Source organism: Talpa occidentalis, unplaced genomic scaffold (assembly GCF_014898055.3).
Source record: "Talpa occidentalis isolate TD23 unplaced genomic scaffold, MPIMG_talOcc4v2.1 talOcc4.12, whole genome shotgun sequence".
In the NCBI taxonomy this organism is placed as follows: domain Eukaryota; kingdom Metazoa; phylum Chordata; class Mammalia; order Eulipotyphla; family Talpidae; genus Talpa; species Talpa occidentalis.
Genome location: NW_023601212.1, coordinates 86,324,068 through 86,343,367, shown reverse-complemented (window position 1 = coordinate 86,343,367; position 19,300 = coordinate 86,324,068). Strand labels below are relative to the sequence as shown.

Genomic DNA, 19,300 nt, shown 5'->3' with positions numbered 1-19,300 from the left:
ATGAAGGAAAAACCCAATACAAAGCCTCTTTCTTCTAGGCCCTCCCACTTTCCCTGGCCCTCCCCTGCACCAAACACTATAGACATGTACAGTAGACGCCCCCTTAAATAGTTGTTTATTGGCAGTGGGTTGGAAAGGGCGATGGAGCTAGCATACACAGACAACACCACACACCAGTGTCACGAGGGAGGCAAGAATAGGAAAGAGCAGCCTGGAGCCCTGGATGATGCCCCTTCTTCAAGAGTGTGCGAGGGAGCAGGGCCTGGAGTGTTGAGGGGGTGGCCTTAGAACACTACCGCTCAGTAGGCATGGTTAGAGACGAAGAGGGACTCGCTGGCTGCAGCCCCCGACTGGCCGCTTGGAGTGTACTTTCCTTGGCAGGCGAGGCTGTTGGCCTGAGAGGGGAGAGGAGCCCGAGTGAGGTTTCTTCTCAGAATACTGTCCACCCCCACATCCCGCCCGTCTCCTGGTCCAGGCTTACCAGGGCTCGCTTGACATACTCCTCCTGAGCAGCCTTCAGGTTCTCCTTCTTGCCACCCCAGGCCTTCAGAGCAGAGGCCTGCAGGGCTCGACCATAGGAGAAGGTCAGGGCCCACGGCTTCAACAGGGGGCACTTGTTGATGGCGTTCAGGTTGATGGATGCCTCCTCCTCACTCTGGCCTCCAGACAGGAAAGTGATCCCTGTGGAACAAGAGGTGAAATGAGGGGTGGAGTTGTAGTCAGAGACCCAGGGGACTGTAGGAACCCCTATAAGCTGACCTGGAAATCAGACCAATGGACAGGAGGACTGTGGGTGCTGTTCAACAACCTCCCAGAGGATGGGGAGCGGGAAGGGGAGGGATTGGGGTCAAAATAAGTGGGTCACAATTGTATGGGGAATATAAAAATAAAATTCATAATTAAAATAAATAAATAAATAAATAAAATGGAAAAAAAAAAAAAACACAACCTCCCAGAGGTCAAGATGAGGGTATGAAAAAAAAAAAAAAAAGATGAGGGTATGATCTCACCAGGGACAGCAGGGGGCACTGTGCGGCGCAGTGCAGTGACAGTTGCCATGGCAATCTCCTCATGAGAAAATTTCTGGGTGCAGGCATGGCCTGGGGTCACCATATTGGGCTTCAGCAAGGTGCCTTCCAGGTAGATGTGGTGGTCACTCAGAGCCTTGTAGACAGCAGCCAGCACCTAGAGCAGGGCAAGGCCATGATGGGGCAGGATAGAGGAGGATGAAAGGGGACACCCAAAGCCCTAGGCCCAGCTGCCTAGCCCACCGCAGTGCCCAGGCAGGCAACCTACCTTCTCAGTTACATACTGACAGCGCTTCAAGTCATGGTCCCCATCGGGGAGGATCTCAGGCTCCACAATTGGCACGATGCCATTCTGTGGGGCAAGGAATAGGTTAGCCATCAGGCCTCCTAACAAGACCCCACCTACAGCCCTCCACAACCATTAGCCAAGATCTTATCTCCATGATGACAGACTTATGGCTTCCAAGCCCTCGGCAGTTTGTAGGAGAGAGGCTGCTCCTGAGAACCACCCAGATTCCCTATCTGTCTCTCTGCTCCAACAGCCCTTGAGTGTCCTCCACAGGGCCAGGCCTCAGGCCTGGTGAGGATCCGCAACAGTTGTCTTGGGGGAGGTGGGTATCCTGGCAGATGGGTAGCAAGCTAGCTGACACTCTGGAACCAAATGAGGTGGGGAGTGGCTTGTTGGGGACTGCAGGCCAACCTGCTGGCAGATGCTGGCATAACGGGCCAGAACGTTGGCGTTTTCCATGATGGCAAGAGCTGAGGGGGTGTGTTCCCCAATCTTCAGCACACAGCGCCACTTGGCAAAGTCAGCTCCATCCTTCTTGTACTGGGCACAGCGCTCAGACAGCCCATCCAGCCCTGGAGAGGGGACAGAATTGTTAGATCATGGCTAAGAAGGGGGAAGGTCACTCCCTCTAACCCTGGGTACCCAGAGGGGTAGCTGATGAGGGTAAATTGGATCAGTAAGGAAGGGGAGTTTGCCAGCAGTTCTCACCTTGGGTGGTAGTCTCTCCATTTGTTCCTGCCAGGGGTACCACACCCTTGTCTACCTGTGGGGTTGGGGAGTACATCTTAAGACAGAGGGAATGACCTCTGGTGTCCTTTGTCCTCTATCGTCTCAGTCTGCCCCATCTTAATCTCTCAAGCAGCATCTCATGGTTTGCAAATGTTTGTGCTTAATTATAGCATCTGATCTTACTGGAGGACACACATGGATGTGACTTGACAGATCATGGGCTCCCGCCACAACTCTGAGCAAAACACTTTACTGCCTTGAACTTCTGGTTTGTAATCTTTACAATCAGGGTAATATCTTGTTCTTAAAACAGCAGAGATTAAAAATGCCAAGCAAGTCCCATAAATTTCTAGTTTTTCTTACACATGCTTCTGAGATGACAGCGGCAGACAACCTAAGTTTCTAGGCTTCCAACCCAGTGTTCATCCCCAGTCAGTTACTGTTTTCTTCCGCCCACCCATCCCAAATCTCACATCCAAAAGCTCAGCCCCGTCACCTTGATGCCCACGACACCGCCTTTGGATTTGATAACTTGGGGGAAGGGACGCCCATCATCCGCTTTCTGGTAGAGTGTCTCATGGAAAAGGATGACGCCCCCAATGCAGGGGTTCACACGCTCGTCGGCAGTCAGCAGCAGCTGGCGATAGAAGCGCCGGTTCTCCTCAGTGTTCTCAGTGCCAATGGACTGCAGTCGCTTGGCAATGCTCCCTAACAGAGCAACACGTGGGCGTAAGGGGCTAGCTGACACTCAGACTGTCGCCCCCACCCTGGGCCCTCCTCCCCAGGTCCTGGCCGCACCCGTGGACTCATCTGCAGCCAGGATGCCCTTGCCCCGGGCCACGATGCGAAGAGCTATTTCAGACAGCTCCTTCTTCTGCTCCGGGGTCAGTGCTGGGTATTGGTAGGGCATGGTGCCGGTCAGGTCCTGGGCAGAGGACACAGATGAGAGGGGTTAGCTGGGCCTTCCTGTGGTCTCCCAAACAGCAGGGCCTCTTGCCTGGAGGTGAGGTCAGAGGTTCCCTACCTCCCCTGCCCCACACCCGGCAGGTCTTGGGGCACTTCCTGTCCCCTACACCGACTTCCCTATACTAGCCTGTCTCTTGTACCTTTCCTAACTTTGCTTGTTGCTGGGTGTTGCCCAGCTGGGGGTGGGGCTGTGTACTAGCATCTGGAGTAAAGGAATAAGCCAGAGCCATGGACAGGTGGGTCGTGTAGAAGCTGGACCCTTCTGGCTTGCTCCTTGCCATGGGGTCACTTTGCCTAGAAGCAAAACCGAACCAGAATATTTTAGGATTTAGAGGTTGCGCGTAAGGCAGAGGGCCCAATCCCCTCATTTGAAAGGACCAGATCTGAGATTAGAACCCAGATCTTGTGTCATAGGGATGATTCCTTCCAATCCACCCAAGATCCCAGGGCTGGCCCAGGCCTCAGAGCCTCAAGGACACCTCAAGGTCAGGCTTCTCCCCCAGGGTGGAGGGAGGTGTCAGGAGAAAGGGGGGTGGTAGGTAATCAGAAGCCCAGGAAAGGACAGCAGAGGAAGCCCAACCCAAGGTGGAGGGAAGAGGTGAGGTTTGCCATTCTCACTGCTCATAACAAGGTAGGAATGGGGAGGAGGCAAGCGCCCCACCCCTTCCCCGAAAAATGCTCTTGTCTGCTCACTGGACTGCAGCTGTTCCAGGCCTCGAATCAAGGTCACCCGATAAGGAAAGAGGTAAAATGTTAATGGGGCATCAGGCACTGCCAAGGGGGTGCCTCTCAGCAGGGGCACCTGCCACCAGGGCAGGGAACAATCACCCGTTTTCAGAAACTTCAGAGACAGTGTAGGAGCCTGCCCACAGCCTCGCTGCCTCCTAGTATCTCTGCGGATGCAAGGTCGTGATCCTTTCCACCAGCGGTGCCAGCAAGAAAGAGGGAATGGCCCTCCATCTCATTCTATTTCCTCCCCCGCCATGACTCAGGCTGCGAAGCCGCCAGTGTACTGCGCAGCAAACCGAGGGTGCTCAAGCCGGAAAGGACTGGGGAGTCTGGGCTGGAGGCAGGTGTGTGTGTGACGATGGTGGTCAGGGGGAGATGCTGGAACGGGGTGCAAGGCTCTGCGCCGCCGCCCGACCCCCCCACTGCCCAGGAGCCTTCTCTACGGTCCCAGAGCTTCGCACGCAGCGAGGGGCGCTCACCTGGCACAGGAGGGGGGCGGGTTTGCGGGGCGCAGCGGTGTTGGGCGGCGAGCTGGCGAGTGGACTGCGGGAGCGAACGCGGCAGTCGTCACCAGGACCCCGGTTCTGCGGCGCGTTCCAAGAGGAACGCCACCTCCTCCTCGGCTCCGGAGGGGGCGGCGCGCGGGGCGGGCCTTATCAAGGCCCCGCCCCCCTCCGCGGGGTATTTTTCCTTTGCGGGACGGCGCGTCCAATGGCAGGCGGCAGGCCGCCCCCGGAAGGCTAAGCCCGGAGGCGGGGCCTGGGCGGGGCCCGCGCGGCCGGCGCTCCACCCCCGCCCCCGGCCTCGTCGGACGTGACTCGGGCCACATCCCGCGGGTCGCCGGGCCGCCCTGCCCCTCCCCCGCGCCGCCCGGGGCGCCGTGACTCAGCCGATTTCTCTCTCGGGAGAAGATCGGGATGGGAGGCTGCTGGAGGAAAAGCGGCCAGCAGAGCCGGGCCGAGCTTCCCTCCCGGGCGCGGCCCCTCCGCCGCCCGGGCAGGCCCGGCTTCCGCCTGCGTCACTGAGTAACAGAACCCAGAGGTCGGGCGGCCTCGCCCTCGGCTGGGCCGGCGGCGCGCGGGGCCGGCCCCGCCGGTGTCCCTAGTCGGGGCGTGAGGGAGGCCGCGGAAGGGCGGCGGCTGGATGCCGAGGGGCGCGCCCGCGGGCGGCTGCGGGCCGAGGGGGCCCGGCCTGCGCTGCGCGCGCCTTCTCCGCCCCGGGCCTGCTCCACGCTGCGCGGCCCCCACTCGGCTGCGAGTCTCCGGGACACTAGGCCGGGGACCCGGGGACTCTGCCACACGTCGCCCTCAGATCTGACTTCCTTTCCAAAGTTAAATTCAGCTCAGCCTCCCAGATACATTCCGAATCATCCCACTCTACCGGACAGGTCTCCACTCCTAACCCACCCCTGCTCTGCCCTGCTGGCACCCACCTGCGAGGAGACTGTAGGAGCCGGCAGAGCCTGGTCAGCAGAGCCTGGTCAGCAGCGAGTGAGCCGGGCCACACCCGGGCTGGGTTATAAGGCAGCTCCTGCCCTCCCCCGACCGATGTACCCAACCTTCTCCGGTGACCCCTGCCCTTTCTTTGCCATGGATCCTTTGGCTGGGACCTATATTTAGGGAAACCTGAAGCCCCTGACATTCATGCCAGCTTGGGGCCCCAAGGGAAGGGGGAGGGAGCCGCCCTTTTTGAGGGCTGGGGGGAGGGCCCCCTGCCCACTCACCGGTAATATAGAGGCACTTTCTTCCTTGGAAATCCAGACTGAGGTCTTCAAACGATTGTCAAAAGAAACAAATCTTTGGACAGGGATCTGTGGGGAGGGGGCGGGGTAAATGGACTCAGATCATGTGGCCCTCTGCTGATCCCCCACCCTTGACTCTGCGCCCCATGGTGGCCATTCTCTAGAGCCCATTTCTTTAGAGGAAGAGCAGATGCAGGTACTACACTCACACCACCAAAATAGAAGAGTCCATGGATGGGGTATGGCTGGGGCATCCCTGTATCTTGATACTCAAGGCCCACATTTCTCCCGCAGCGCTGTTTGTGGTGAACAGAGTCCCCCGCCCTCAGCTTCAAATATAAAGTTTGCTCGGGGAGGGGGAGGGAGAGGAAGACAGAGCACCTGCCAGCACACTTGCCCCTCTTTCTTCTGCCCTTTGAAGGGGCTGTGGTCCAGCTGGCCAAGCACTCTCTGAGTGTTACTCTGCAGGGAGCCAGGTTCTCCACTGCTGGTTCCCACGCTTGTGAGGTGGGCATGCCATTTGTGGCTCCAGTAGCCTGGATAAAGGTGTCCTGAGGCCCCTCAGGGGAGAGGACTTGTGTGCCCTGGGGGCTGACCACTCCCCAAAGGGCAGCAATGACTCCTCATCGGAGCTTGATCTCAAAGCAGAGACAGTTGAGGCTCTGGCAATCAGGAAGTTGGCACGTGCAGGCACAGTCGCAGAGTGGGCAGCAGCGAGGGCAGCGAGGGGCCCAGCCCTGAGGGAGAGGAGAAAGGACTGAGTGAGCAGAAAGAAGGGGGGCCAGAGCCCAAAGCTGTTTCCCTCTCAGGGGAGAAGAGAACAGAGTCCCGAGGAGTCCTTCTTGCCCAGTGGAACAGAGGGGCCCGCAATTCTCTGTGCTGTTGAGAAATCAGCAAGGAGGTGATGTTCCAAATAACCAAGTTCAGGAGCTGCAAAAAATTACTCAGGGGTTTCTTTCATTCTTATCATCTTATAGGTGGGGAGACTGAGACCCAGAGAGCAACTGGCCCTGGTCCACGTTTGAATTCAAGGGCCCTAGTGTTCAGCTCAAAGATGGTTCTACTACAACCTTGTGGCCCCAGGCAACTGAAAATCAGTAGATGGGGAAAGCATGCAACATTTCCTGTCTACAATGAAAAAAATTCGTTGGTTTTGGGATTTCTTCCTTGGCATGAGACCAAACTGCAGGATCTCATTCATTGTTCATTTCTGAGCACCTACTCCGTGCCAGGCACAGACCCACATTCATAAATGACAAAAAAGCTTTCTAGGTGTTCTTTGCAAACAGTAATTTGAAGGGGAAAAAAGAAAGATGATAGTAACCTGCATACTTCAATTAGAAAAAAAATGGTTTAAACATTATACTTCTTGTAATGATCAGAACCTGCAGTAGGGGACCTCTTTACAAAAGAGGAGATGGAGGCTCAGTGAGGGGAGTGATTACTCAAAGGAATACAACACAGAAATGCCACTGGATGGACCTGGGCATACCTGTTTCCAGTCCTTACCCACTACCACTCAGGGCCAGGAATACCAACCTCTCTCTGGGCCTGCAAGGTCAGGGACAGTTCATTTCATATCTCCATTGAGCTAGCACAGGGACTCAGTAATGGATGTTGAATGAATGGATGAATTAAAGCATATCATTTCCCCCTCTTTAGGCAATGAAGAATGAGGGCTTCTCAGCTCCAAACAGAAACAGAAGGTTTGTTTCTTGGGGAATAGGTACAGCCTGTCCTTGGAGAGAGGGAGAACGGACCCACTCCAACCCACTCCTCTCCTGCCTGAGGACTAGAATGATCTGTGACTGCTTCAGGCATGGACTGGAATCTGGCCAAGTGGCTGGACTGAACACACCCAGGATGTGTGACAGAAGATTGGCTCCTTGGGGCAGAGCTAGTGACAGCCACAGTTGCACAGTTCAGACACTGGGCCAAGCCAGGAATAGGGAAATGACCTTTTGAACAGCTGAGGTTTTGGGGTGTGGTTTCAGATGACTGCTGAGATCAAATATCACTGGGGCTCCAGTGAGGGGTGGGGATCCATGACTGCAGGAAGAGGGTTCTGAATCAGGCTGGTGCTGAATCAGGGAGGCTAGAAGCCTGATGGAAGGGAGAAAGCAAAGTGGTTTCCCTGTCTTTGGTGAGGGTGTGGATGGGGCATTGATGGAGCATACAGTCTGGGGATGAAGTTGGCTCTGTGGATTTGTGGAGGACCCCCACCATCATTCTGTGTGCAGAACTGGTGGCTAAGCGAGGCCCTGCTGCCTTCACCTCAGGGAAGATTAAAAGCTTTTCTTGGCTCTTTCTACGGGAAGGGTTTCAATCTCATCATTAACTGCTAATGGATATCTTGACTCTCACAGGCTGCCAAGTGGCTTCTGGAAGGAATCTGCTGTTTAAGTACCTTAAACAAGGACTCTGCAGAATGTTAACCCTTACAATTCTCTAGGCTCTGCAGTCTTTCCCTGTGATTTCTCTCACTTTGATTTTGTGATCTTGACTGGTGAGCACTCAGGCCCAGGTTTGGTAGATGCATGTTTTGAGTTTTGATTTCCTCATCTCTGAAACAATCATAATATCTACAAAATGGAGTCATTTGGAAAAGAACAAAGCACAATGCCTGAAACACAGTGAGCATGCAACAGCAGAGCATCTCACCCTCATAGCTCTACTTTGCCTGAGTAGTAGTTTTTAACTCTGCTGGGTGTCAGAAAACTCATTAAAAATTCACAAACTCCAGGAACTCCCTGGTGGTGCAAGGGGTTAAAAAGACACAACCTATGAAGCTATCCACAGCCACTGCAGCATGAGTTCGATCCCCGGCCAGGGAGATAACCACATGGCGCAGCAGACCTCTCCTGACTCGCCTGCTGCTCCCCTCAGCAGTGTATTTCAGTCAGTCTGCCTGTTCTGTTCCCTACTCTGTCTCTGGTGAATCCTCTCACCCCCCCCCACACCTCTGGCCTATACCCCAGTTCTTGTATGCATAAATAAATCTTTAAAAAAAAAATTTGCAAACTCCAGTCCCACCCCAGACCTACTGAGTGTGGGGCCTGGATGCCTGGTTTCCATTTAAGCCTGATACCTTCTGATCATACCCAGGGCTGAGAACCAGCCACTGCACCATATCACATCATTGCCCACACTCTACTATAACTGCCTCCCACTTCTCTCTGTCCTTCACCAGAGCGTAAGCCTGGGGGGATATAGAGCCATGTCTGTCTTACTTCCGCTGAGTCCCTGGACCCAGAACAGTGTGCCTCGACAGTAATTCCATAAAATTTTGGTCAGTGGAGAAATGAATGAATGACTTTGATCCTCACAGCGTGCCTGTGGAGGAAGAGGGCAGGCAGGCCTCCCTGGCAGAGAAGCCTGGGCTTGTATCCTTGCCCAAGCTTTAGGCAAGTCACTCTGACTTATAAGCTCTGTAGGCCTCTATTTCTACAACTGTGAAGTTTAGGCAAGAGTTTTATGATATTTGTGGTTGTTATTGTCACTATAAAAATACCGAAGAACAGAGACTTTTAATGCACTTTGTGAAAAGACAGCTCAAGGGCAAAATGAGCCAATTTATTCCCCTGCAAAAGGAGGTGGAAAATAGTTACCTACCTGTTCAGGCATGAATAGGTAGGTGGCCAAGGTGTGATGGCAAGTTATAAGGGGCAAATAACAGTTGTGATGAAATATGTTATAGGACCCCATTTTTGCCATGGAAGAGTAAAATACAGTAGTGAAAGAGTACTGTGTATTAGTACAGCGTGGGTTACAGCTGGTTGTATCTCCATATGAACACTTGATAAGCAATGGTTTTGCATTCAGAAGATATTTATGTATATGTTAAAGTACCCAGCTCTCAGGATGTTGGGTGGGGGTGGCGGGTTCCTGGAACAGTAGTCACTCAATGACAGAAAAGTGGCCCCTGAGGGGCTCTGTTTTTTCATGTAACTACCATTTGCAGAAGAGGTTATGTGGCCCCCCCACACCATGTCACACACATCACCTTTCTCCAGCTGTCACCTGCTTTTTTCTCCAAGTAGATTTTTTTTTTTTTTTTTTTTTTTGGTGGGACCCTCGCTGGTGGCCGGGGATCGAACCGGTGCAAGTAGCTTTTATCACCAGAACTTAACTGAGATGTTTGTTTTGTTTTTGGCTGTCTCCCCCTGGCCCAGTACCTGGAACCATGTCTGGTCTAGAGCAGACTCAGTAACAAATGTTGGTGAACAAGAAACATGAACACAGAGACAGCACCTAGCTCAGGTCCCTGGAGGCCAAGGGTAAGGGGAAAGAACTCACAGCATCTGAAGGCTGGGGACAGCAGGCATCCAGGCAGCGGGCTGGGCTTGGCAAAGGGAAGTCACAGGCTTCTGCGCAGGTCCAGCAACAGTCCTGGGGCCTGGAGGCACCCTGCTTCCTGCAGGGGGAGCTGCAGTCTGTGCAACAGCCTTGGGCCTAAGAGATGGCAGGACTCAAGATCTGGACCAGGTGGCACAGAGGGACAGTCAAGACTCAGGTTTTGGGAGAGGGGCAGGAGAGGAGGGGCTGCCTGGTTCCATGAAAGGGATGGCTATGGGAGTATAGAGCAAAGGTCTGGTCTCAGTTAAGAGGCTGCAGATGAGGAGACACAATGCCCAGATTTCTTCTCCCCAGAGCCCACCCTTCACCCCCCATCAGGCCCCTCACCAGCAGGCAGTGCCTAATCAGCAGCACTAGGCCCAGCAGCAACAAATAGACGCCCACAGCGATGAAGACGATGGCGGGGATGGGGAGCAGCAGGGAAGGACTGCTGACAGGAGCTGGGGTTGGATTCCACGGGCTAGAGGAGGCCTGGACAAGAACAGGAGGAAGGGTGACAAGCAGGGACATGGAAATACTAGGAGGGACACAGAGGTGGCTGGGGAAAGGGAGGAACAGCCACCAGATGGTGGAGAGGCTATGGGACTAGACTGCCTTGTCCCCCAAACCTACCTTTTCCCCTTGGCATCCCCATTTCAGCATCATCAAGGACTTGCTGGTCTTTCTAGACTTTTCCAAGACTTGCTGCTCTTTCTTTCAGAATGCCTCTCCAAACAGGGCTACTGTCTCACTCCACTGCCACTACTTTACCATCCCTCAGTTCCCATTACTGGCTCTGTCTTCCAACCAGGAATTTTACCCCTTTTCACACCAGCTTGTTCTTATATATCCATTAGTGGCTCAATTAGTGAGCCACTAACTGATGGAGCCATTAGTGGCTCCATCACTGGCTCAGTTCAAACCTTCTTTCAGTGACAAAGGTCCCAGTCTAGTCCTGCTTACCTCTCTTTCCCCCGATCCTGTTCCCCTCAAATGCCCCAGTACTTGCCCTCACCCCCGGGTCTCTGCCCATGCTCTCTCTCTGTCTTTTCTCCTTGATTACTTGGCAGACTCTTTGTCTTGCCAGGAAAGTTCCCTCCCGTGAGAAGCCCATTCCTGGCTCTCTTTCTCACAGTTCTTGTCCTGAGCTGGAAGGGTCTACGTTGTGTAAAGACACCCCTCTCCAGTCTGAGCTCGAAGGCAGGCAAGATCAGGGGGAGCTTAAGGCGTAGAGGGGGCGGCTCCTGAAGAGGAAGGGCCCAGGACTCACATCCATGCGGCAGGGCAGCGCCGGCCAGTCCAGGAGCTGCAGAGGAGAGAGTCCTGGGTCTCAGCTGCTGAGGGGAGGCCACTGGACGGGTACCCACTCTTCTCCCATTTTCCATTTGGGGAAACTGAGGCCCAAGGACGGCTCCGGGTTCGGACAATGGGGAGTGGGGGTGTGGGGATTCGGGCGGCGCCTCCCTCGCAGGCTGCAGCCGGGCCGAGGCCACACACCTCCGCTGTCCCCACCCCCGGCTTCCCCACCCCCCCACCCTATCACCTGAACCCTCCGGGCCGCGGGCAGTTCGCGGATTGCGCGCCGCTCAGGGTCCAATCGGCGGTGGCGACGGCACAGCCCAAAAGCCTCCCGCTGCTTCCCGCTGTTGCCGTGGAGATCGGAGCGCCGCTGCTACGGCGGCCGCCGAGGCCCAAACTCCTTCCCGCCCAGCTTTCCCGCCCGGGCCGCCGGCGCCGCCTGCTCTTCCCGGCCGCGCTGCGCGGCGCCTTCCCGCAGCTGCTGGGCCGAAACAGCGGATTCCCGCCGCCGCCCGCCCGGGTCGGATCCCCGTCATACGCCGGGTGCTGCGGCAGCCCGAGGGAAGACCGAACCCCCGGGCTGCGCCACCAACTCGCTGTGTGACTGTAGCCAAACCACTGAGCCTCTCTGAGTCCATTTCCTCCTCTGTAAAACAGGGAACGCCTGCCCTAGGGATAGTGTGAAAAATCAAAGCTACTTGTTAATTATATGGAATTAGACTCAATATTTTTTTCAACCTGGTCTCACGTCATTTTTACTGACATTGCCCTAATTTGTCTTCACCATCTGGTCTCTTCAGCCGTCATTATTGCTGTCAAAGTGATTTCCTCCCAGCCAGGTCAGATCTGTTCCCCTTCTATTTTTAAACTTCCAAAGGCTCCCCGCAGACTCCAGGATAAAACCCAAATGCTCCAACCGACAGGCAAGGCCATCCACTCTGAGACCTGCCTCCCTTCTGTTTATTCATTCCACGACCTATCCCAGCGAGTGCCCAACCAGTGCCCAGGGCTCTGGGTTGGGCTCCAGATTACCGTTCTCTAACAGACAATGAGGCAGACAAAGGTCCTGCCCTGGTTGCTTACCTGCCCCTGGGGGAGGGGAACAGACAAGTAAGCCAATAGTTTAGTGCCTCATCGGTTCTTTCCAGTTTCCACCACAAGGTCTGTTCAATGCTCCTGAGCCTGCACGTAGGGCTTCACAGCTCCACACCTCTGCAGATGCTATTCCCTCTGCCTAGAACAACTCTCCTTTGTCTCTCCCCTCCCCCACTACTCCTTCCTCATCCCTCCAGCCTCTCTGCTCAGTTTTGCCTCTGGGAAAACTTCCTGCCAGCCTCAGGCAGAGGTGGCTGCTTTGGACATCCTGTACTGTAAACCTAAGGTTCTAGCACTAATGACAAGATGTTTGAATTCTCCAGTTCAGTGCCTCGTTCCCCGATCATTACTGCAGTTGCCTGCATTGGATTCACCTCCATATCCCAAGTCCTAGCACTTGGTCTGGTCTGGGGGCCTCCAACGAGTATTCATTCTCATCTTCATTCTTGACCTCAGTAAGTTCTACACACACACGCTTGTCCACACATGGCACACTCATATAAGCATACTCACCCCAAGAGTTTGCAGACTTCAGCTGCAGTCAGCTGCTTCCTGGCATTTTCTCCTGAAAGCAGCGATGTACACGCCTGCTTTCGTCCCTGTTCTCCACTCCCATGTGCCTCACCCCAGCTGCTGCCCCCAGAGGTTGTCTACACCATGAGGCAGTCACAGAAATTGCCAGGGTCTGTGTCCTGGGTCTCAAATCTCCCCTTCCACCTTCAAACACACTCAGCCACTTCCTCTGCTGCCCCCAGCCCTCTCTGAGAGGGCACCAAGCCCAGACAACAGGGGTCTTGCTGTCCCCATCACTGATTGTAAGACAGGGTCAGATTGCCTTTTTGGGGTCTGTCTTCTTGTCTGTTCCTACCTTCTTTGCAGAATCCTGAGGCCCAATGTGAGGCCAGTCCCCACCTCAGCCCCAGGGCAGGCCTCAAGTGACATACCCTCCATCCCTCTCTTCAGCTTTGGCCAACAGAGACGTCAGCCTTGGCAAGGCCTCTGGACAGTGGTCAGACTCACTGCTAATGGTGTTCTGTTCCTACCCTGGGCTCATCCATTATGCAGGAGGGTGGACAGAGTACCAGGCCTGCTTGCTGCAAGGTAAGCCAATAGGAGGGGTGATGTATGTACCCCACTTTGCCAGGACCCCACTGCTACCCACAGCACACCCTCTGTGGGAGGGGGAGAGTAAATGGCTTTACCATAGCTGGATAGTCACACAAAGTCTCCCTCTATCGAAAGTTCAAAGCTGAAGTGGTCAGATATCATCACATGTAATTTTGTTCTACCCCGGGGAGAGAGAAAAAGATTATGTACTCCCCAGTCATCATGGGCTGGGTGGGAGACTTGAGATGCAGAGAGAGCCGAGAAGATGAGACGCCTCAGCAGGCCTAGGTTTGGGCGTGGGAAAAGAACTTGGCAGTTCTGATTTTGATCTAATATTTTCAGTCCCCTCCTATGGACATCAGACAGTAAGGCCTCCCAGAGACTGGGAAGAGGCTCACCAGCCTCCTTGTTATGAAAATGAAAGGCCTATGCTTAGGTAATTACCCTGGGGAAATAAAAGCGAAGCTGAGCTGAGCTAGAACAAACATTGAGACAGAGTCTTCGCAGACTTTATCTTATTTAATCCTAACAGTAGGCCTGAGTGGCAGAAACCTGTATTTCCATTTTAGAGATGACAAAGGATGACCTGACTGAAAGAGAACTTTAGAATCACATCTGGGTTTGAATTCTACTTCTGCCACTGTGTGTCTGTGTGACCTTGAGCCAGTCAACTGACCTCACAGAACCTCAGTCTTCCTCATGTGGAACATCGTGTTACCTAAGAGCCGGGCAGGTGTGGTTGTGATGCTCACAGGATGTATTACGTAGAGTGCCTGGCACAGAACAAGCATCCATTAAAAAAGAACAACTCTCTGTGATGATCACAATGACAGTTTATTGATTACAGTTGTAAAGGACAGGCTTATTAGGAAAAGGAGAAAGGGGAGGCGGGGAGGCACCTTCACAGATGCAGGTGGGCAGAGAGCTGCAGCTGCCACTTTGGAAAGGAAATGGTTCGTCAGAAGAGATGCCTGCACAGACACAGGAGGGCGGCCTGGGACCCGAGCTGCCAGGATGACTTTATAAAGCGCCAAGTTGGAAGTGTGTTCTCCGCCCTCCTTCAATCATCCCAGCACCCTGGGTAGGAGGATGCCTACTGCCCCCACTTTACAGAAGAGAAGCCCAGAACTCAGGGGAGTGAAATCACGTGCACAAGTTCTGCTGGCTAGTGAGTGACAGAACCAGGATATGAGCCCAGCCAGTGAGACTGTGTGTGTGAACTACTGAGGCTCAGAGAGGTTTTGACACTTGACCAAGATCACACAGCTCATCTATAGAACACATGGTCTGGACACTTAGTTTTCTGACTCTAGCTCATCTGTTAGACCCCTCAGCTTTTTCTGCCATCCAGATAAAGGGTGGGCCTGGACCTGTTTGGAACAGTACCTAACTTGGGACAGTACAATAAAAGCACTAAATAATAAATGCTCTGGCAGGCTGGCCAGGACTCTCCCCAGGGCTCAGGTAGGGGGAATTGGACCCTTCCCTGGGTATCATGTGGGAAACAGGCCACTTCTGGGTGCTTGTTTATTCACAGCCTTCGATGATATCACCCCGAAAGGCCCAGAAGCAGTACAGCTGGGTAAAGAGGATGAGCACAGCATTGGAACAGAGGACCCTGAAGTAGCAGGAAACCAGAAAGACCGAGCCCACATTGAACTGTGTGACAGGTCTGTAAGACTGCATGGGTGTGTGTGTAGGGGGGCCTCACTTGTGGAGCCAGGGAAAGTGGCGTCAGCTTGGGAGACTGGCAGGACACTTGGGTAGTTCACCCCACACTTCCCCCTGTACAGCAGGCTGCACCCCGACACCAGCACCCACTGGTCTGCCTCCCTTTGCTGGGAAGTTCAGACCCTCCCAGAGCACCGGAAGGCTGGGTGAACAGCATCCCATCTCGCCTTTCGTTCAGGCAGTACGTGCCCTCAGTCCTTCAAGAAAGCGCCTGCGCACATAGGAAAGCCATTTTCTCTCCAATTCCCTTTCCACAGTTCTGATTGTTCCAGGAGAAAGTCTCATTTTGCTGCCAGAAGCCCTTTAACACCTCTCTATCCATGCTTATCTTTTAACAAAGAGAGAGCAGGCCTCCAGCTCAGAATTCAGAGTAGGGGATAGTACCTAGCCGGATTGTTAGAATGAGGTTTTTCTCATCTTGTGTATTTGTTATAAGAGCTGACACTGGCTTTCTATTTTCAGTAGTGATAAAACATTCTTTTAAAGTACATAGTTAAGGCCTCCCTGGTGGCCTAGGGGTTAAGTCTCAGCACCATCATAGTTAAGGCCTGAGTTTGTTGTCTCCCCCTGGCCAGGGAGCTGACCCACATATGGTACAGCAGACCTCTCCTGTCTCACCAGCTGCTCCCCTCAGCAGTGGATTTCAGTAGATCTGCCTGTTCTGCTCTGCACTCTGGTGAATCTTCTCACCGACCGCGTCCCCCCCCCCCCCCTCCCCCCCCACTTCTGGCCTACACCCCAGCTCTTGTATGCATAAACAAATAAAAATAACTCTTTAAAAAACAAACAGGGCCTCCCCCATAACGCAGCGGTTGAGCGCTGGGTTGCGAAGCTGCCCACAGCCTCTGCAGCGCCAGCTCGATCCCCGGCCACCAGGCGAGGGTCCCACATGTCGTGCAGACCTCTCCTGCCGCTGCTCCCCTCAGCAGTGTACTTTGTCAGTCTGCCTGCTCTGCTCTCCCCTCTGGCTCTGGTAAATTCTCTCACCCTCCCGCGCTTCTGACTGTATCCAGTGCTTGTATAAAAAGAAAGAAATTTAAAAAACAAACAAAAGGGCCTCCCCGGTGGCGCAGCGGTTGAGCGCTGGGTTGTGAAGCTGCCCGCAGCCTCTGCGGCGCCGGTTCGATCCCCGGCTGCTCCCCGGCCACCAGAGGAGGGTCCCACATGGCGTGCAGACCTCTCCTGCCGCCTGCTGCTCCCCTCAGCAGTGTACTTCGGTCCTTCTGCCTGCTCTGCTCCCCGCTCTGGCTCTGGTGAATTCTCTCACCCTCCCACGCTTCTGACTATACCCAGTGCTTGTATGTATGTATAAATAAATAAATAAATCTTTAAAAATAAATAAATAAAACAAAAAACAAAGAGGGGCCTCCCTGGTGGCTCAAGGGGTTAAGACACAGCCTGTGAGGCAGTCTGCAGCCTCTGCAGCACGAGTTCGATCCCTGGCCACCCAGAGAGCAACCCACATGGCAGCAGACCTCTCCTGACTCTCCCGCTGCTCCCCTCAGCAGTGTACTTCCATCGATCTGCCTGTTTAGTTCTCTGCTCTGTCTCTGGTGAATCCTCTCAACCCCCCTCCCCCCTTACCCCCTCCCCGGACTTCTGACCTATACCCCCACTCTTGTATGCATAAATAAATAAATCTTTAAAAAAATAAGTAAAATAAAATAAAAAACAAACAAACAAACCCCAGCTATGCCATTTTCTACCTATGTGACCCTGGACGAGTCACACAACCTCTCTGTGCCTCAATTCTCTCATCTGCAAAGAAAAAGAATTAATGGCATCTCCGTCTTAGGTTTTTTGGTGGGGATTACATTAGTTAGTTTTTGCAAAGGGCATAGATTGGGGGCTGACATCCAGTAAATAAATGTTTGCTCTATAAATGTTTGCTATTATTACGTCAATAGGGAAGAAAAAAAATCCCAAGGTTTAGGGGACACTTTTTTAGACGAATCCCACCATTTTCCACGAGGGAACAAATCTTGAAATAAATAACTAAGAGACTGAGCTAGGATTTTGGTACATTTTTGGATTCCCAATTCACTAACCAGCCATTTCAATTTTTGATAATTTATAGAACCTCTTAGCTTGGGATTATTCACCTGCAGAATGAGTTACTATACCTCATTGAGTGTTCAAATGTGTGTGTTGAGGAGGCTCAGAAAAAGAGTGGGTATGATGTCTCCAGTGCATTCTCAACAGGGTAATATCACCCCCATGGGGACAAAAATTGGATCTTGGGGGCAGGAAATTCTTATTCTTTTTTATTCTTTTTAATATATAAAGCACAGATACACAGTCTATCCGTGTTACTAAAATTTCATGAGGGGTGGTGATTAGGAAACAAAAAAAATCTATAAAAAGTCTCCCTAGGGGAGCAATACGGAAAGAATTGAGAAACACTGCTCTAAAGGAAGGTTTTTCCAACTCGGTGGCTACCCACGGTGGCTTGTGAAATCAGCTTCATGCGTCACGACCAGCATTTTGGGAGGAAAAAAGGAGACAGAAAATGCACAAGACACAGGAGAAATATCAGTAAGTATTAACAACCTTTGGGTTCAGTTTGTGCCGAGTGACGAAGTAAAAGGTAGCTCATGTGGATCATTATAGAAAAAGCTGAAACCTGTTTTTCCAAACCACTGTTTTTCTTTTTTTCCCCTCATCCTTTCTCTGACAGACTAGCCCATGTGGCATTGGATTGAGAAAGAAACCCAATCCAAAGGAAAGAAATGCAGGAGAGGGTTCCGATTCCAGTTCAACTCTGGCCTCGCCTTTTCTAGCTCATGGCTCAGGACTCTTCCCCATCCTCACTCCATCCTCACTCTGGGGTAAGCCACGGGGACAGCACCCCTGGTTGCTGCTCGCCCTCACTCCTGCCTCTGTCCCCCACCCCCTTTTCCTCTCCAGTCCTCCCAACATGGAAGGCAGCAGTTTACCCCAGCACTAGCTCTGCCATTTACTAAGTAGCCAGGGACACATGACTGAACTTCTCTGAGTCTCGGTTTTCTCAGCAGTAAAAGGGAATGATTCCATCAGGCTGAAGTGATGCTTAAGTGAGAGAAAGTATATTAGTATTTCAGTAGTAGCTAACAGGCTTATTCCTATGTGAAGACGTTTACTGTGTTCTATTTAATGCTCCAAATGAGACTACTCAGGAGCAGGGAAGGTGACAGGGTAGACTACAGACATGTTGCCTGGTCTCAAGTCTCACTTCAGTATCCATATTACTTCTTTTTGGGGGACTGTATTGTCTCCTTTTTGAAAAGGAACTTTCCCCATAACTCCACAAATAACTCTGCTTGCACCATATTGGCCAGCCCTCTAGCTGCAAGGGAAGCTGGGAAATAAGGTTTTAAATAGGCACATTTCAGTCCCCAAGACAATAAGGAAGTGGGTGAGAATGGAAACTGGTTGGGCCACTAGAAACCTCATCTTCAGGGCCTCCCCGGGAGTGCAGTGGTTGAGCGCTGGGTTGCTAAGCTGCCCGCAGCCTCTGCAGCGCCCGTCCTTTCGATCCCCAGCTGCTCCCCGGCCACCAGAGGAGGGTCCCACATGGCGCGCAGACCTCTTCTGCCGCCCGCTGCTCCCCTCAGCAGTGTACTTTGGTCCTTCTGCCTGCTCTGCTCCCTGCTCTGGCTCTGGTGAATTCTCTCACCCTCCCACGCTTCCGACTGTACCCAGTGCATGTATAAATAAATAAATCTTTTTAAAAATTTTTAAAAAATAAAAGAAACCTCATCTTCAACAACTTTATCATGCTCTTGGTTTAACATTTATTTTTCAGAGGTCTCTGCAGAAAGAAAGTGGTTGAAGAAGCAAAACTGTTAATACAAGCTCTGAAAATTGACTGAAGTGTCTATATTTAATGATGTTCAATGATGTTTTGGTTCTGTTTGTTTTAACCTTTCAGTTTGCTTAGGAAAATGAGTTTATGAGTTTTCTATATGTTTAGACTATGATTTAAAATAAAATCTTGGGCCTCCTCGGTGGCGCAGGTGGTAGAGTTCGGTGCTGTGAAGCTGTCCGCAGCCTCTGGAGCGCTGGTTTGATCCCGGCCAGCCGGCGAGGGTCCCACATGGTGTGGCAGACTTCTTCTGTCTCGCCCGCTGCTCCCCTCAGCAGTGTATTTCGTCAGTCTGCCTGTTCTGTTCCCGGCTCTGTCTCTGGTGAGTCCTCTCACCCTCCCGCACATCTGGCCTGTACCCCGGTTCTTGTATAAATAAATAAATAAATCTTTTAAAAAATTAAAGT

The 19,300-nt window shown here is 52.8% G+C and overlaps 2 protein-coding genes across 9 annotated transcripts; both read right to left on the bottom strand.

Moving 5' to 3' along the window:
• Positions 1 to 98: 98 nt before the first annotated feature.
• ALDOA (aldolase, fructose-bisphosphate A) lies at positions 99 to 5,912 on the bottom strand. 6 transcript variants are annotated; one of them, XM_037507303.2, is made up of 11 exons: positions 4,221 to 4,356; positions 3,706 to 3,726; positions 3,153 to 3,306; positions 2,845 to 2,971; positions 2,543 to 2,754; positions 2,026 to 2,080; positions 1,729 to 1,889; positions 1,297 to 1,380; positions 1,011 to 1,185; positions 482 to 681; positions 99 to 395 (listed from the first exon to the last, which is right to left on the bottom strand). In XM_037507303.2, exons 3-11 carry the CDS (start codon positions 3,291 to 3,293, stop codon positions 300 to 302), a joined length of 1,251 nt encoding a protein of 416 aa, XP_037363200.1. In that variant the 5' UTR covers positions 3,294 to 3,306; positions 3,706 to 3,726; positions 4,221 to 4,356; the 3' UTR covers positions 99 to 299. The 6 variants fall into 6 exon arrangements, with proteins under 6 accessions (XP_037363200.1, XP_054549728.1, XP_037363204.1 ...); XM_054693753.1 differs by lacking the exons at positions 3,153 to 3,306; positions 3,706 to 3,726; positions 4,221 to 4,356 and adding exons at positions 5,465 to 5,551; positions 5,880 to 5,912; XM_037507307.2 differs by lacking the exons at positions 3,153 to 3,306; positions 3,706 to 3,726; positions 4,221 to 4,356 and adding exons at positions 5,465 to 5,551; positions 5,864 to 5,897.
• Positions 5,913 to 6,102: 190 nt separating this feature from the next.
• Positions 6,103 to 11,473, bottom strand: LOC119241770 (keratin-associated protein 10-2). Of its 3 annotated transcripts, none has more exons than XM_037507310.2 (5): positions 11,361 to 11,473; positions 11,088 to 11,123; positions 10,166 to 10,309; positions 9,779 to 9,934; positions 6,103 to 6,219 (listed from the first exon to the last, which is right to left on the bottom strand). In XM_037507310.2, exons 2-5 carry the CDS (start codon positions 11,091 to 11,093, stop codon positions 6,106 to 6,108), a joined length of 420 nt encoding a protein of 139 aa, XP_037363207.1. In that variant the 5' UTR covers positions 11,094 to 11,123; positions 11,361 to 11,473; the 3' UTR covers positions 6,103 to 6,105. The 3 variants fall into 3 exon arrangements, with proteins under 3 accessions (XP_037363207.1, XP_037363206.1, XP_037363205.1); XM_037507309.2 differs by having other exon boundaries at positions 10,451 to 11,123; positions 11,361 to 11,459; XM_037507308.2 differs by having other exon boundaries at positions 10,166 to 11,123; positions 11,361 to 11,458.
• Between the last annotated feature and the right edge of the window lie 7,827 nt (positions 11,474 to 19,300).